The following is an 18,692-nucleotide window of genomic DNA, read 5'->3' as shown; positions in this document are numbered from 1 at the left end:
GTTCTGCAAATTGTATGGTGCAGTGTAAGGTTAACTGTGATGTCATATGATCCGGAAGATGACATGATTAACATTCCTGTGTGACAGGCATTATTACCAAATATTAAAGTAACTGAAGGGTGGAAGACTGGAGGTGGGAAGGAGTTTGTCCCTATGCATACCCTACTGCTGAAACTATGGCGGAAGGCAGGTGGCCTTACTGAAAATGAAGAAATGCATCAACCAAAAAGCAGCCGGGGGGGGGGGGGGCACCAATTTGCACATGATATTAAAACGTGTAGATCAAGCTGGGGAACTGTGGTTAGTCTAGGGATCAGTCTTCTGGTCCTCTCTGGAGAAAAAAAAACTCTTAATGGAAATAAAGAATGGAATGGGTCAGAGATCCATTTCTGGTTTTGGAAACTAGACATTTTAAAAAATGTATTAAACAGTGCAGGAAAGCCCTACATCCTAGGCCTTGTTCACAGTATACAAATTATAGCATTTTTAGTTTTTTGTGGGTTTTTCGGGCTTTAGCATTTTGAAACCACTATGATGGCTATGGTTCCATCCTAGAGAATCCTGGAGTTTGTAGTTTCATGAGACCACAAAAACATTAGTCGGGGGATACAGTATCTCCATCCCTGGTATAGCTGTGTATTTAGGGGGAAAATGCTATAAATTAAATGGAACTACAGTATATCTCATTATAAAGGAGAAAAGTTCAGGGCTTCAATAGACATGGCAAGTGCATTGGGAGTTCACAGTATTTGTTGCTGTAATTCTTAGGGGTTTCTTTCTTTCTTTTTTTAAATATCCAAACAATATTTATGTTGTTTCACACTATTTGCTGGCAATTCTCAGCATCAACTGCAACATTCTACTCCCACCTTTAAGTGTGTTTCTTTTTAATTCTGAGACATATGTACCCTTCTCCACCTTAATATATATACACACACACATACAGTAGGCCCTTCCCTTATGCGGAGGATCCGTTCCAACCTCCCCACCCCGGTGTAAGGGAAATCCTGCGTATGCTCGCACCCCCTTGCAAACAATGGGGCACATGCTTGCAGTGCACCGCACCATTTGTTTGTTTGCTGTGCAGCTTTAGTGCATGCTTAAAGCCACATATGGTCTGGTATGGCGCGCTCATATTGTGTGTGTCTGTGTATATATACAGATGACTTACCGAGCTGCCGTGCATCAGTGAAATGCTACCTTTGAATTATTACTCTACAAGTCTGCAAATATATGACTGAGATCCTGTATCATCATTCTAACTTCAGTGATGGAATCTCTCATCATAGTTAATAACTGATAATGCTCCCCCTCCAACCTTTGCCGTTTGACAGTTCCCTGACCAAAGCATTTTGAAGGTACTAGAGACTGGGGCACTAGGAAATTATGTCCACAGCATTCTCCCAGTTGCAGAGTGACTTAGCAATAGGTAGGTGGAGAGACTCCTCAGGATTCTACACAAATGTTTGTCCCAAGGCACACTGTGACTGAGAGCATACTGCAAACATTTCCCAGTGCTTTGACCTCCAGCTTCAGTCATGGTGCTACCAGACTGTGAAGGTAGTTTTCGGAGTCATATTTTATTGTTCATGACTATTTATATAGTTTTAAATTGGATATGGATACATCACCCTTGGAATGTTATTAGAAAGTAAAACAACACAACACAAAATAAAACAGATACAAACAAACAAAAAATCAATTAGGGAAAATAATCTCCTGAGAGAGGCCTGTACCTTGAAGAGTATTTCAGTTGTCATGGTGAATCCATGGGTGATGATGGGCTCCTCATCTGGAGGACGACCCTTCCAGCAGTCCAGTTCCACACAGCGGCAACCAGCCAAGAGAGTTTGGCGATACATTTCAGGAGATGAAATTCCTGAAAATTGGCCAGCTTAAAAAAAAAAAAAGGACAGAAGGAAAAGGAAGTCAGTTGTATCTGCATCCATATTTTCTGTAGGCATCTTGAATATGAGAATGGAAATTGACATCTGTGTACACAAATGTATTAAATAGACCTGCCTTAAGGCAGGTCAAACTATTAGTACATCTAATCTTATAGTGTCTACTTGAAAATAGCTCTCCATGCTCTCAGGTGTATTTACCATGATCTGCTACTTGATCCTTTAAACTGGGCATGGTGAAGACAGGACAGGAGACTGTCTGCGTGCAAAGCACACACTCTACCACTAAGCTATTGCCCTCTGCATTTTCATTCATGTGTGTATGTGCCTTCAAGTCACCTGTCAAGTATGGCAAGCTCATTAATTTTGTAGGGTTTTCTTAGGCAAGGAATATTTAGAGGTAGTTTTGGCTGTTCCTTCCTCTGAAATTTAGCCTACAGCACCTGGTATTCATTGGCTGTCTTCCATCCAAGGACTAACCAGGGTTGACCCAGGATCAGACAGGATCCGCTGCCTTTAGGGCAGTGGTACTCAAACTTTTTACCCTTGGGTCCTCCCCTTTTATATCTACATGTGGACATTGCACCCCCTCCCCACCTGACATAGTATATTAATAAAAATATTTTGTTTATTTAGTGTGTGTATTTTCATTCGCACGTTCATGTATATTCATATTTTAAAATTTTATAAGAAAATAACATCAGACAGTTTTATTTAATTAAAGTCAAGATATAACTCCACATGTGTAAATTTTACATATAAAGAAGTTTGAGAAAAGGAGGAAGAGGAATCAGGGCCACCAAGTCTTGTGCCCTCCTTGAGCAATTCTCATGCCCTCTCTGCAGGTCTCACCCCACTGTTCGAGAACCACCTCTTTGGGGGTATTTAGGCATGTACCACCCTATGTAATAGGAGACATTGCTTTCATGGAGAGAAGGGCTGATGTCATAGAGACATCAACACAGTTCTCTCCAAGTTATGTAAAACCCACCACTATTTAGAGGACAACCAGATTAGTGTAGTGATTAAACTGAGACTTGGCATATCGGGGTTCCAGTCTCCACCAAGCTACAAAACTCACTAATTGGCCATGGGCAGGTCACCCTCTCTCAGTCTGACCTACCTCATAGGAATGTTGTTTGGATAAGGTGGGGGAGAAGAGGGCCACCCTGAGCTTATTTGGTAAATGGTGGGATCAAAGTGTAATGAGTAAATAATACTAGAGGCAAAGCCACTAAAGTACAGAAGTGATTAATATAGCCCCTTTCTTTCATTGCACACTGGCATGTTTTGGTCTTATCATGATTACTGTCGATCATTCTCTTACCTCAGCTTGATACCAGTAGGGTTATAACTAGAAGAACACAGGATGGATAGCCAGTAGAATTAAGAGTTTTATTGCTATTTATTACTATTTGTTGGATTTATATCTAACTTTTCCCCATTAGAGCCTAGGCAACATTTCAGTCCTTATAGGAGCACAGTGAAGCCCTTGAAATATTGTTGGACTTCAGTTTCCTAGCTGGCAGAGCCAATGCTAAGTAATGTTCTGCAGAATCCAAAAAACCAAAATGTGCCCACCCTCGGCCTACATAAAAATCCATGCCTAAATCCATAAATTTAAATACCTAAAATCATAAAATATAAATGTCAACTAAACGTATAAGATCAACAACACAAAAAGCAGCCCTTGCTTATCTCTGTACAGTGTTCAGTAATAGTACAAGAAGCCCCATTGATCTTTCTTCTCATTTAGTATTGCTGGGCAATGAATGTTGGCCCAGTGGCTAGCCTCTCATAGTGAAATACCTGTTAAAAATGGACCTGTCTTTGTAGGTTGAAATACCTGTTAGATAGGTGTTGTGGGATGAGTTGATGAAGTAGTGAGAGAGTGGTTGATTCATATCCTGGTACAGCAATAGTTTGTCCTGAGATACTATGCTATTTTCAGGACCACACAGGAACCAAACCATTCCCTCTGGAGATAATTGCCCTGAAAATAAAACAATATTATTATTGTACAAGGAACTGAAGAAACTGGCCTTGGATGTTCCTGGATGTTATTGAGTTCTGAATATGAAAGTCACAGATGATTGTCACTGAAGCCTCTGCCACCACAACCTTAAGATTTTGTCAAAGAGTTACTATTCTCTTCCTCTATCCCCTCCATTTATTTTTGTGCCTTCCTCTGTATATGTCCGTATATGTTTAAAAATCATTCAAGTGCACTTGTTAATCAGGACCTGCATGAAGGAGTTGGTGCAATTCTCAGAAGTAGGGCTGCCAGGTCAAGATCATCCCAAGCCCTGAAATTTCCATGCCAGAACCTGAGAACTAGGCATAGATCATGGTGATGTCATTAAGTATTATACATTATAAAACACTTGCTCACAGCTTGTCATTCTCTCTCTCTCTCTCTCTCTCTCTCTCTCTCTCTCTCTCTCTCTCTCTCACACACACACACACACACACACACACAACTCCCTTGGAGTGTAGGGGAATCTCCTTCCTTAGAGGTTTTTAAATGGGCTGGACGGCCATCTGTCAGGGATGCTTTGATTTAGATTTCCTGCATGGCAGGGGGTTGGACTGGATGGCCCTTGCGGTCTATGATTCTATGATTCTACACACACACACACACACACACACACACATATACAGAGAGAGAGAGAGAGAACTTATTTTCCTGTATGGAAATTAAGAGAGAAATCTTAAGTAAAAGGGCCTCAGAGCTATCCTCTGAGGACAAGAGAATTTGTTTTGCTAAAGGTCACCCAGTGGGTTTCCATGGGCAGGCAGGTATTTGAACCCATGTCTCGTAGGGTCCTAGTCCAATGCAGAGTCTGAAACCACTACACAATACTGACTCAAAAGAAAAATTTAGTCAATGAACAAAATTTAAAAAATAATAGATCACAGGCAAAATGTATATATTACTTTCTGAGCTAAAACTCCCAGAATTATAGTACCAAAAAAGTAATTTTTTCCAAGTTTTGAACAAACTATAATAACAAGAATGGGTACCTGTCATGCACATCAAATTTTGCTAAATTTAAAAACCTGAGAGACAGAAATAAAAAATGTTAGTTTCTGCATGCAGGGCATGTGCCTTACCATTCACCTGTATCCTCTCCATTATCTAAGGCCATGACAAGAACTGATCTGCCTGAAACTCCTCTTCAATGCTGAAGTGAAAATTGTAGATTTGGAATGATGAGAAAGACTCATTGCAAGGGAAAAGGACTCACCTCTCTGAACATTCATCCCACTGGGCTCATATTTCTCAATGAGACATTGCACTTGTTCTGGCTTTGCAGGGGGGAAAAGCATGTCATTGAGGTGGGAATCACGCTGCTTTTTGTTGATAAACTGTGTCAAATGATCTTTGGTCATGTAAGGTTTGGCTTTTGAATGGCTGAGGGGAGACAGAAGAAGGAAGAAAGAAATACTGTCTTTAGGCATCCCTGAAAAATTAGTGAGTGAGTTTTGATGATGGAGGGCTTGGACTGTATGCTCCTATTTCTGTAATATGTTTAGATCAGCACCGAAGAGAAGGAGCTGAACTTCAAAACATTAAAATCTAAAAAATCACCACCCATAACAAAATATTAAGCAGCGTGTGCAACTTAAGATATTAAATCTCTACTTACCAATGCAGTTGATTGTAGTGACACTGTAAGCTATAAGCCTAACCTACCTCACAAAATTGTTGTGAGGATTAATGGGGTTTGAAAGTGGGGAAAAGATTATACATTTCCCGAGTTCCTTGAAAGAAGGACAGAATAAAAATGCAAGAAATTCCTATGAGCTTTAGGTTTAAGCTAGAAGCCTCAATAAATGTTCACCTGCAACAACATGTCAACTATCAGTGTTAAGTGAGAAACATATAATGTGAGGCTCCCTTTAGGAAATGTACAATATAATGTTACAATCAATAGTTAGACATAGGCCCCATTCTCACTAGCTCATTTGCCCTGGGTACATCCGGTCCGGACTCGCCGAGCCGGTACCGAATCTCCCCGGAAAGAAGTTCTCACTACCCTTTACCTTGATCAATGCAATCTGCCCCTCTGAAGTTCACGTTTGCAGTAGTGCTTTAAAATGGAGCCTCCTTTGTTGTCAATCAAATTCACTTCCATTTTCGTCAAAGGTGACGTATCCTACAATCATTGGCCAACAGAATGGGTGCTTTCCCCCCTCCTTTTTAAAAAAACAAACTGGTGGCAACATTCACCTATTCTGTCAACTTGTGTGTGTATGTGCATGTGTTGTGTGCCTTTGGGTCATTTCAGATTCCCTCCCCTTGCCATCCTCTGTTTTCCCTTCATTTGCCATCCCAGAATGCAATCTCTCCTTCTCTCCTCCTTTGCATCCTCTGTTTTCCCTTCATTTGCCATCCCAGAATGCAATCTCTCCTTCTCTCCTCCTTTGCATCCTCTTGCTTTCCCTTCATTTCCCACACATATGTAGCACAAGCATTCACACATTGTACCAACTGGTCAAATTGAAAGGGAAACATATGTAGCACAAGCATTTGCATATTCTGTCACACACACACACAAAATAATTTTTTAAAAATGCCACTTGCAGAGTGCCGTGTGCCAGCAGCAAGCAAACGAAAGGGAAATGTAGCACAAGCACACTTATTCTATCAATATGTATCAACCTGTAGCACAAGCATCCGCATAATCTGTCAAAAATAAAAATTACCAAAACAGAGAGAGAGAGAAAGCTGCTTGCAATAGGGGAGGCATGTTCTGCCCATTGCCCTCCCTCTGACCTAAATCCCTCCCCTGAACTTGACCCGATCATGACCGGGGCCAAGTTCACATTTGCCGGCAGCAGGGGAAAAACAGGTTTTCCAAAAAGAAACAGGAAATAATCCACTTTCAGAAAATCCGCTCTAAGGGATTTGTGTTTAAACTGGCGCCAGTGGGAACTTTCCACTTTTAATCCGGGTTACAATTCATTACAAAAGGTAGTCTGAACGGCTCCATAGTGAAAGGAGAATTCTGGAGTGTAGCTGTCATTTTAACAAACAAGCTGTCACATTATTATAAAAGCAAGATTCTAGTTAAACCTAAGCACACTTAACAGATTGTGTTTGCTAGACTGTGTGGTTGTTTTGTGCCTTCAAGCTGTTTCCAACTTATGGCAGCCCTAAGGCAAACATATAATAAGGTTTTCTTGGCAAGAATTGTTTGAGGCTGTGGGTTACCATGGCTGAGGGGGGATTTGAACCCTGATCTCCAGAGTCATAATCCAACATTCAAACCACCTGTCTTTGGAGGCTCTGTGTTGGATTGTGGTCAAAGCTAATGAAATGGTGGCTAGGAGTGGGGATAGCATCACTACCCATCACCACTTCATATCTCTTGCTGGGTAACCAGACTTACACTGGATTTCTACCGTCTGAGACTATACAACCTTAAAAGCAAAGAGGCTGCTATGAAACAGGTTAAAATAAGGTGTAAGAGTTTTGCAAGACTATTAATTTATTTCACAGTCTCTATTTGCCTATATACAGGCACTCCTGAAGAAGAAAGGAAGCTTTGTTGGTAATTGCCAGCAGATCAACTTCAACGTATGGCAACCCTATGAATGAGAGACCTCCAAGTCACCCTATCCTCAACTCAGATCCTGCAGATTCAGGGCCATAGCTTCCTTGACTGAGACTATCCATCTGGAATGTAGTCTTCCTCTTTTCCTACTGCCTTCTATCTTACCAAGCATTAAGGAGACTTACTGTGAGGTAAATATCTCATTGATTTCTGGCCGAGGACACAGATTCATCAAGAATGTTTTGTATACTGCCTCAGGGAAGTCTTCTGGATTGATGCCATCATTCTAGAAACAAAAAGAGCAACTCATGATGGGGGCAGACTCCATCTAGTAACTGAAATAAATAAATAAATAAATAAATAAATAATAATAATAATAATAATAATAATAATAATAAATTTATTTATACCCCGCCCTTCCATGAGTATGATCAGGGCGGCTTACAAAATACTCTTAGGTCTACTCCCAAAATTGCAACCACTGATCTGGATGTGTTCCCCCTAGATTTATATGGTGCATATGGTGGTTGCAACTTGTTCATCAGTAAAGAAAAAACACTCTGTACTCATAACTTATAGAAGAAAGCTTCACCATACATTGTGGTACATTTTTGCATTTGTTATTTCCATGTAATCTGAGACTGTGACCTCACACTAAACAAACAATCCTTCTGAGGCCAAACTTTATCACAACAGGATTATAAAACACCCCAAGAACATTTGCATAGGAAATGCAAATACACCAGGTGGGGATACTTATTATTCATAGTGCTTTCAAATCACCACGTTGCTGCTTCTACCCTGGGCTCTGCTTTCTGTGCATCTGCCTCCATAGCCCTGTCTCCCTCCCCTAACCTCTTCCCAGCATACCTTTCAGTTTGTATTTATTTTTATTCTTAGTGCAATTGTGTGATCATAGCAATTCATTAACTAAAATAATAAAGAATGAAAAGAAAAACAGCCCGTTCAGGAATAGTGGGAGGGAGGGGGGAGAAGGGAAGAGGAATATAATCACACACACTCATATTACATTACTGTTTGCATATCAGAATTGCTTCAAGAGAAACATATGATACTTGAATTAACAGTGCAAAAGTGGTGTGATTAGAAGGCATGAGAAAGATTACTCCAGCAATGGATGGACTACAGACTAGCTACTGGACAGAAAAAGCGACCTGTGATAATCACAGCCACAGACATTGTTATCCTGCTCTAATTCCACTTTTCAGCACTCATGTGATAAAGTCCTGAGACTTGGATGGATCTGCTGAATTGGACATTGGAATTAGGGAGGCCACATATATCTCATTAAGCATGAAGATGTACAGATGTGCATAAAAATATGTGAACTAATTTATGTGTGAGTGTGTGTGTAATGTGCCTTCAAGTCATTTCCAACTTATGGTGAACCTAAGGCAAACCTATCATGGGGTTTTCTTTGCAAGATTTGTTTAGCAGAAGTTTGTCATTGCCATCCTCTGAGGCTGAGAGAATGCGACTTGCCCAAGGTCACCCAGTGGGTTACATGGCTGAGTGGGAATCGAACCTTGGTCTTCACAGTTTTAGTCCAACACTCAAACCACTACACTATGCTCTCTCTCTCTCTCTCTTTTACACACACAAATAATTACTGCAATTTAAGTTGAATTATAACCTATCTTATCAAATGAAGAATGTGACTAGGTGAGCTGTGTGCCTATCAATCTGATTTCCATGTCCTATGTTGCTGATGGAGAATTAAAGAGTCCTCCTATCTGTTATGAACTCTTAGAGAGAGTGCAGCAATCAAGCACAGTTCCATCGTGCCTTGGTCACAGCAGCTGATGACAGGCCTTCCTTCTTTCCAGCTGCCACTGCTTAGGCTTTTGAGGGAGAGAAGAGCAGCCAGCATAATAATAATAATAATAATAATAATAATAATAATATTTATTTGTATTCCGCTTTTTTACAAAGGAATCAAAGCAGATTCCAACAGTATAAATAAAACACCAAACAATTAAAAAATACAATTGAAAAGCCCCCAAACCCCAACCCTCCCCCCAATCATAAAAGCATCTTCTGAACTTAATCCTCTCGCCAATTGCTATTGCCTTTTCCTTCCCCCCCCCCCCCCCTTTGCACTTCATATCTTTAGACTGTAAGTCCAAGAAAAGGGAACTCAAATTAAAAATGCTTTACCTCCTGGTCATATAAAACATCATGTACACAGATGATAATATATAATTAAGTGATAATAATGATGATGACAAAAATATCTCTTCTTATGCTTTTAAAAAACTGGTGGCCTGGTGAAGTCCTTCAAACAGAGGTCCTCTTTCAATAGAGAAGCATTTCAAACAGAGAACTGGATATTTGTCAGGATGCAAACATCATGAGATGGCCTCTGTACCTTTAGTAGTTGTGTGGAAGAGGGAATTTCAGCAGGTGTTGCTTGCCATGTAAACAGACAACTGTGTACCTCTGTGACATGAGTTAGAATAAAGATCACTAAAAGAAAACATTCAGAAAAGTAACTTTTTTGGACTGCAGCTTCCTCAGTGGCCATACTGGCTGGCAAGTTCTGTGAGGTGTAGTTGAAAAAAAAGAAACTTCACCATACTCTGTAATGCTGATCAGCTTTATCAACCTGCAGTTCATGACATTTTCCAAAGAATTCTGCTTTGGAAAATGTTATAAAGTGGTAACAACAATTTTGTTCAAGGAATATGAGGTCTGGACTATATAACTAAGAAATTACTCACCTTCCCCTTTGGAAGATGGCAGGCAGTTAATGCTTCCTCTACTCTTTTTCGGTCTGCAGGAAACATTTGAAAAATACTGGGAAAGGAAGAAGAAGGCAGGTTGGAGGCAAAACTGTTGATGAAAACTTTCTAATAGATCATCAATATGGATAAATGTGAGACTTACTTTCTGACAGGAATTTTCCCCTCAGTATTCAGCTGCATCTTCAGCTTCACTAGTCTATAGAAAAGATCAGAGACAATTGGTCTTGCTCCTCACAAAGATAAGAGGGAAAAGGGAACAAGGGGAGCATGGCAGCCATCACAAAGTGGGAACGATGAAATTGCCATTGAAATATCTGCATCACTGTTCGCAGATACTTTTGAAAGGCTAGAGATGGATTATTACTGTTGTTAGGCACAGGGCTGAGTTTAAATTCCAAAACTGTTTCAGAAATTCATTACATTCCATAGAGTCATAGCATTTGCAATCACTAGAAATCATGAATGGAAATTGAACTATTGGTGTATGAATGGAAAATGAAACTGCTTTATGAAAGAAGTTGTAAAGGTGCTACAAGGTCCCTTTGTATACTGATATTCCAGACTAACATGCTTGTCTTTGAATTCTGCTGAGTACTCCTCTTTGTGGTAAGTACAAAAAGCCAGCAGGGCATGAGGCAAGGAGAAGAGATTTGTTTGTTAGTGCTCTAAAAACAAGCACATACGCTTATCATACATGGGTTTGGGAATTCAATTGTTTACCGACAGCTGCTCATCTCTGCTCACTTTTACTCCAAAGTTAGGGATTTAAACCTAACGTTCATTCTTATTTCATTATTTCAAGCAAGAATGAATATTTTCAAAGGTTTTCTCACTGTTGAGCGGGATTATGACAAGTGTTTGCACATTTTGTATAGCTTCACATTTCAAGACTTTTGTGAGAAAAAAAATCATTTCTGCAAAATTATGTTGCTTTTCCCATGGTTTTTTTGCATACATGAATTCTCTGCACAACCCCCCCCCCCAAAAAAAACTCCAAATCTTACATCAGTTAATCATTTTCTCAACAGAATGTCCTGATCTGTTGAAACCCTATTATTTAAAAAGAATTAAGGATGAGAACATTTGCATATGTACTTTGCCTCCCTTGTCCTGAAAGGACTGGACATTTGGAATTGACATTTTGACATTTTTGGTTGCTCTGCAGAAGTCTTTGATTTCCAAAGATTTGGCCTTTTATTATCATTCTTGAGTTGTTAATATAAAATGGAGGCAAAGAAAAATAAATACCTTTTGCAACAAAATGATGCAGTGTAGTAAGACCTCTAATAGGAGTGCTCTTCTTCAGGATTCAGGCCTTACAACTACTATATGTTGCCATATGCCAAGGGCAGTGTGTTTTTCATAATTTGGAAAAGTTCATTTTTTGGACCACAACTTCCAGAATATACCTAGCAAGCATGCTGCCTGGGGGATTCTGGACCAGTCATTCAAAACAGTAATTTTCTCAGGCTCAGGAGCATCCCTCCAATTGTTGGGCTGCAACTCACAGCCTCCCTCACTGTTGACTATACTGGTTAGGCAGGACTGATGGTATTTGTAGTGCAGCAACATCTGGAGGGTCTCACAAGCTATAAATTATAAGGGAAGAAGGAGGGCATTTTGTGTCCCCTCCTATAATTTTCTTGTTCCATCTGACAGCAGTTCATAGTTCCTGATAATTCCAGAATGTGCCCTATCTTTAATGAGCTGTTCTTTTGCCTTTTGTTGTTGTTGTGTGCCTTCAAGTCATTTCTGGCTTATGAGAACCCAATCACACATTTTACAGTACCTTCTCCTCCTTTGCAGATAGGACATCTGGTCACCCTGCCTCTGCCAGACTCTGATTTGGTAAAACACAAGTGTGGGGAGATTGTTTTTGTTGGTGTTGCTACATGCCTTCAAGTCATTTCTGACTTGTGGTGACCCAGAGGGTTTACATTTCTGAGCCAGCATTCAAACCCTGATCTTCAGAGTCATATTCCAACGCTCAAACTGCTATGCCACATCAGCCCTCATTCTTCTATGCTTACTTATTAATGAAAAGCTTGCTGGAAAGTTTGCTAATATGATTCCCCTACTCATGTTGATACATCTTTCTTTTTTCTAGTATACCTGTATTTGCTCCATTTCTGTCATTTCTCATAATTAGAACTTGATACCAGATTAAGTGATAGGAAGACCTAGGAAGTATAAACTTAACCAATGACTAACTTACATTTTCTCCAGGAACGTATAGCGGGAAGCATTGTATGTAAACGGGTTTCTAACAATGGCCATGATATCATCAGCCCAGTCCTAAAGGAAAAATGTGTACAAGTTCAAAGAATATATAACTGTACTGTGCAATATTCACTTTTTCATAGAGGTTGGCTTAGTGATTTTGGACTCCATCTTCTAGAATCCCCTATGCATCAGTCATGCTGGTGAGGGATTCTGGAAATTGAAGTTCAAAAAGTTGCTTTTCCAACCAGTATTATTTCAACCCCATTGAAAACTGTGCTAGTTCAACATGGGATCAATGCTTATTCCTTTCTTAAAACTACAATCCTATCTATTGTTGTTTTTGTTGCTGTGTGCCTTCAGTCATTTCTGACCTATGGAGTCCTTGAGGTGAACCTATCATGGGGTTTTCTGAGGGCTAAAAGTATGTGACATGCCCAAGATCAACCAGTAGTTTTCATGACCAAATGGGTATTTGAGCCTTGGTCTCCAGAGTCACAGTCCAACATTCAAATTACTATGTCATGCTGAAATGAATAATATTTATTTCTCAGTAAATGTATTTAAAATCAGGTTCTTTAACCCAAACTTATTTATTTAATACAAACACCCCCCCCCCCAAGAAGCTCAGGATAGTGCAAATGGTTGTCCTCCTTCCCTGTTCATTTTATTTATGCAAGGGATCTGTGATGTAGGTTTGGTTTCATGAGTCCTCTTTATGGCCAAGTCACCTTGGACCCATTCTAATATTCTAACCCCTCCTCTCTGTGACAGTAATTCTACACAAATCCTATTTATCTATTTACCTATTTATTTGTGGTATAATGTAAAATTGTTGAGGGAAAGAACAAAACAAACAAATGATGAATAACATCTGCTCATACTTAGACAAACAAAGCAGCAATACACAATGCACATCTTCCCTTCCCTTCCTTGAGCGAACCCAGGAATCTTCAGAATGCAACATTCATTCCCATCCAATACCTTGCCAACATTTTCTTTATAGGAAACAAAATTGTGAAATGTAAGGTCTACCACATCAGGGCCAGAAACGACTGTCAACGTCTTGAGGAAAAAGTTATTGTCTGGAAAATCCAAGTTGAAAACCTCTCTGAGCTTCTGGCTCTGCAAAGGGAAAGCAAACATTGGCATCCTAAGCATGAATTCAGAAGTGAGGGCAAGTTACCTGCCTAAAAAGCAAGCACTATTGCATCTTTTTGCTTGAAATTCAGCATGGTGTTTTGTTTCTTCAAGAACAGAAAACTTTAAATTACATTTTTTAAAAATATAATTACCATCACATGCAAAATATTATTACTATACTAATATTCTATTCCTTCCTTCCTTCCTTCCTTCCTTCCTTCCTTCCTTCCTTCCCTCCCTCCCACCTTCCTTCCCTTGGGTTTCTTTAAACCAACACATATTACTGTAGTTTTCCAGAAACATTCAGGAATTACAACAGAGGTGAAAATCATGCAGCTGTGCCACCTCTGAAAGAGTACTGAATTAGATTCTACAATTGCTAGATTAGATTCTACAATAAACATAAGTCTGCCGACATGCATCTCTGTTCTTGCAACCTGTGTATGACCCATTTGTATCATACATGGAATTTATTGTATAGCTTGGAAACATTACTTTTTGGACTACAGCTCCCAGTATCCTCCAGACAGCACAATGAATAGAATCAAAGAACTTTATTGTTGGAAGGTCCTCCAAGTGTCAGCAGCTCCAGCTTCCTGACATTATTTGAATCTTCAGCAGTGCAACAAATCATAGGAATCTAAAAAAGCTATTTTTCTAAGTGCGTGTTTATTGTAGTAGAGGGAAGCAGAATGAACTGTGATGGCTTCTTGCACAACTGTTACTAAAGTATAGTATTAATACTTTGCTAATATTAGTATTGTGTTGGACTTCTGCATCAAAAAGTTGTCTTGATTTCATCAAAAAGATATGCAATACATTATACTACAAACTCACCTTAGGAATCTTGGCAAATTTCCCTACTCTAGTGTCTCGAATGCTTGTTATATCCAAAAATTCCATTTCCTGCAAAATAATAAAAATTACCATTCTAGATGGGAGTAACAGGAAAGGAAGCAGAGCTACTGAACTCACAAACATAGTACTTGCAACAGCCTCATTACATTTGAACATTCCTAATACTTAGAGAAAGACATGCTTGATGAAAGTAGATTTATATAAATGTTATCAGCTTCTCCAGGTGACTAAATTTAATAAAATCTTTTAGAAACAGGCCTGAGTACCATACTGTAATGTAATGGACCAGAGCTTGCGGGGGGGGGGGGGTGTTAAACTACCAGTATCCTCCAGTCACCTTTATGGAAATTGCAGTTATTTTTCCCCTCTCAAGCTCTGAATATATCACTACAGCTGTTGCCACATGAATATTATGCAAAAGTATTAGGGTACACATAAAGAGTTCCACAATATTGCTGCTGTAGTCCAAATGACTCTCTTTGGGATTTTATTGGATAGTACAAATTGCCCTAGCAAGTTTCGCACAGAAAACCTAATTCTATTGCTGAAAATATTGCAAAGAAAAGCATAAGAAAATGGTTTAAAAGAATCCAAATAATAAAAAAAGACCTTGTTAGGAAAACTAAATTGAAAATTGGTGGGGGAAAGCGCACCTGCCAGGTGTCCCATTGTCAGCCTAAGCAGCATCAGTGTAGTTATTAAAATATGATCCTTGTTTTCTTGAGTTTGACTTTCATGAACCATCACAGCCTCAAAAGAGAGCCTAAATCTCCTCAGTATTATGAAATGCTGACAAGTATACTTATAAATATATCACAGATCTACAATTTGCTGACTCTAGCTATTTCAGAAGGAAAGAATAGATGACAAGAAAATGTGTATAAAGAAGTCCAAGAGATTATTTTTCTTTAAGTTGAACGCTATGGCCAGTACTCTGCGTCAGCTACATATTTAAGTATACGTAAATATAGTGTACCTAGTCGGTAATGGTTTTGTATTTACAATCCTACTAAGTCATGACTATGACTCTACTGACTCAGTTGTAACTCCCTGCCCAACCTACTTTACTGGCCATCAGCTGTGTAGGAAGAAGAAGATCCATTCTGTCAGCAATCAGAACATGGATGAATATTTCCTTAAGGTTTAGAGGAGAGGTCAGGAAAGGTTACTATTCCTACTGTTTATTTCTTACCCACCTCTCCCCATGGATTGAGGCGGGGAACAAACAACAGATGAACAACATCATTTAAAATACATCAATTAAAACATGCAACAGTTTAAAAGGAAAAATAAGATGCACACATTTTAAAACAATCCAAATTTAAAAGTCATCATCTAAATTCATAATTTAGAAATCATCTGGATATGCCTGCCAGAAGAGACTGGTCTTCAATGCTGTTTTAAATTTGGACAGCATAATCAGTTGTCAAATCTCTTCTGGCAAGTCATTTTACAGTCTAGGGGTGGCTGACAAAAAATAGACTGCATCAGCACTGCAGAAATAATCCAGTTTGACATCACTTTATCTACCATGGCTCAATGGTATGAAATTCTGGGAGTTGATGTTTTGTGACATATTTAGCCTCCTCTGTCAGAGAGCTCTAGTGCCACAACACACTATAATTCCCAGAATCCCATAGCATTGAGCCATAGCAGTTAAAGTGGTGTCTGACTAGATTATTAAGTATATTTAACTATACTTCATCATAAAGATGAGGTAGTAGTAGTAAAAATTTTTGGCCGTTGACCAGTAAAGATGAGGTATATCTAAGGCGCGGTACACATGATGCTAAAGCACCATGCTGGTGCCGTACTAGGGTTAAGGGACCACACAGCAACCACATGGCCCCTAACCCTAGTACGGCGTGGCACCATAACAATGGCGACACCCTGTATACATGGGCGCTGCCATTGTTACGTAAGCGCCATGCGATGTCCACATGGCTTTTTGCGGGTTCATTTTCCTCTGCAGGGAAGCCGCATGGTTTGGTGGCTGCGGCTTCCCTGTGGAGGAAAAATTGCCGCCACCGCTCCGGACAACATGGAAGGTACGTACCACACCTAAGCTAACAAAGTAGGTGATATAGAATACTGGCTACATCAGTTGGAGTGGAGAAGCTGTGTATGTACCCTTAACCCTCTCCCTGCTGGCAAGTTTTTCACTCCAAAATGCTACTCATTTCATGACTTTCACTTGCACATATGTGCTTGAAATTGTTTGGGGGAAGGGAAGGAAACAGCAAGAGGGGCATAATTTTAATCTGAGAAAGGAAAATGGCTGGGGACAGAAGTAGATTCATCATCACCTCACCACCATCACTTCTCCGCTCAAAATATCCTCCTCCCAAAACTGCTTTTCAGCAATGTAACACTCCAGTATCTGATTTTGACATGGAAACTTCGACCATGAGTTTACATAATGCCCAGAGATTATTCTCTCTCATTCACAGTGCAAAACAGTTTCTTAGTGCCAGCACATAATCCCCTAAGAAATTTAGTGACTGGGAGTGCGGACACAAGGGTACTGGGAGAAAATAAATTTCACTAGGAGAAGAGAGCAGATAAAACCCAGAAGCACTGAAACTAGAACTGCAGCTGGGCATGGGGTGACTTTGTTGTTGTTAACTGCCCTCGAGTCAATCTCAGCCCATGGCAACCCTGTTAATGAGACATCTCCAAGAGTCCCTGTCCTCCCCTGATTTCCTTAGTTGCTGCAAACTCATACCATAACCTCTCTAATAGAGTCTATCCATCTAGAATGCAGTCTTCCTCTTGTTCTTCTTCCCTTCACCTTTCCTAGCATTATTGTTTTTTTCTAATGAAAAAATGGCCTTTGTCCAGGCCTCGGAGGTGGAGAAGAACTGCTGGACCTGATCCCATTCCCCACCACCACTCCCCTCTCCTTTTGTGTCATGTCTTCTTAGATTGTAAGCCTGAGAGCAGGGAACCATTTTAATTAAAAGATTTTCTGTACAGCGCTGTGTAAATTTACAGCGCTTTATAAATAAAAGTTAATAATAATAATAATAATAATAAGTTGTGCCTTGTCATGATGTGTCCAAAGTACATCAGCCTCAGTTTTGTTATTTTGGCTTCATCTACTCTAGGACTCATTTGTTTATCTTTTTGGCTGTCCATGGAATCCTCAATGCTCTTCTCCAGCACTTAAACCTCAAATGAATTAATTTTCTTCCTATCTTCTTTCTTAACTGTCCAGTTCTCACAAACTTAGATGGTAATAGGGATACCAATGGGTTATATGATTCTGACTTTTGTGTTCAGTTGTGTAACTTTACATGTTAGAATCTCTTCTAGTTCTTTCATAGCCGCGCTCCTCAATAATAATAATAATAATAATAATAATAATAATAATAGGTTTTATTTATATACCGCCCAATCACTGGGAATCCAAGCAGGTTACAACAGAGGGGATAATAGACAGTTCCCTGCCCTCAGGCTTACAATCTAAAAGACACGACACAAAAGGAGAAGGGAATGGTGGTGGGGGGGAGGGGATCAGGTCCAGCATTCTTCTCTCCCTCTGAGGCCTGGACCAAGGCAGATGGACCGGAGGGAGGGCTCTTCTTCTTCAGGCTAGCCCTGGTGGAACTGGGCCAGCCTATTCTCTCCATCACAGACCGAAAGATGACAGTTATGGAGGGGGGGGGCTCTCTATCTTCAAGTTAGCCTCTGATGACGCTGGGCCAGCCTGTTCTCTCCCTCACAGGCCAAATAATGACAGTTATGGAGGGAGGGCGCTCTATCTTCAGGCTAGCCCCGATGACGCTGGGCCAGCCTGTTCTCTCCCTCACCGGCCGAAAGATGACAGTTATGGAGGGAGGGCGCTCTATCTTCAGGCTAGCCCCTGATGACGCTGGGCCAGCCTGTTCTCTCCCTCACAGGCCGAAAGATGACAGTTATGGAGGGAGGGCGCTCTATCTTCAGGCTAGCCCCTGATGACGCTGGGCCAGCCTGTTCTCTCCCTCACAGGCTGAAAGATGACAGTTATGGAGGGAGGGCGCTCTATCTTCAGGCTAGCCCCTGATGACGCTGGGCCAGCCTGTTCTCTCCCTCACAGGCTGAAAGATGACAGTTATGGAGGGAGGGCGCTCTATCTTCAGGCTAGCCCCTGATGACGCTGGGCCAGCCTGTTCTCTCCCTCACAGGCTGAAAGATGACAGTTATGGAGGGAGGGCGCTCTATCTTCAGGCTAGCCCCTGATGACGCTGGGCCAGCCTGTT

General features: G+C 40.4%; 1 protein-coding gene across 2 annotated transcripts in view; it reads right to left on the bottom strand.

Moving 5' to 3' along the window:
• The window catches only part of PLCB2 (phospholipase C beta 2), a 70,288-nt gene that overhangs the window by 40,019 nt on the left and 11,577 nt on the right, over nucleotides 1-18,692 (bottom strand). For both annotated transcript variants that reach the window (XM_089523536.1, XM_089523535.1), the window contains exons 3-11: nucleotides 14,431-14,499; nucleotides 13,435-13,575; nucleotides 12,446-12,525; nucleotides 10,373-10,426; nucleotides 10,207-10,282; nucleotides 7,651-7,751; nucleotides 5,153-5,319; nucleotides 3,751-3,897; nucleotides 1,737-1,894 (exon numbers count right to left, since the gene is read on the bottom strand). In XM_089523536.1, coding sequence (XP_089379662.1) covers nucleotides 1,737-1,894; nucleotides 3,751-3,897; nucleotides 5,153-5,319; nucleotides 7,651-7,751; nucleotides 10,207-10,282; nucleotides 10,373-10,426; nucleotides 12,446-12,525; nucleotides 13,435-13,575; nucleotides 14,431-14,499 — 993 coding nt within the window. The remainder of the gene's footprint in view (nucleotides 1-1,736; nucleotides 1,895-3,750; nucleotides 3,898-5,152; nucleotides 5,320-7,650; nucleotides 7,752-10,206; nucleotides 10,283-10,372; nucleotides 10,427-12,445; nucleotides 12,526-13,434; nucleotides 13,576-14,430; nucleotides 14,500-18,692) is intronic.

This window comes from Sceloporus occidentalis, unplaced genomic scaffold, assembly GCF_023333645.1.
Source record: "Sceloporus occidentalis isolate IW3139 unplaced genomic scaffold, rSceOcc1.0.p SCAF_4, whole genome shotgun sequence".
NCBI classification, from domain to species: domain Eukaryota; kingdom Metazoa; phylum Chordata; class Lepidosauria; order Squamata; family Phrynosomatidae; genus Sceloporus; species Sceloporus occidentalis.
Note: the sequence above shows the minus strand (reverse complement) of the source record. Positions and strands in the feature narration are given on the sequence as shown.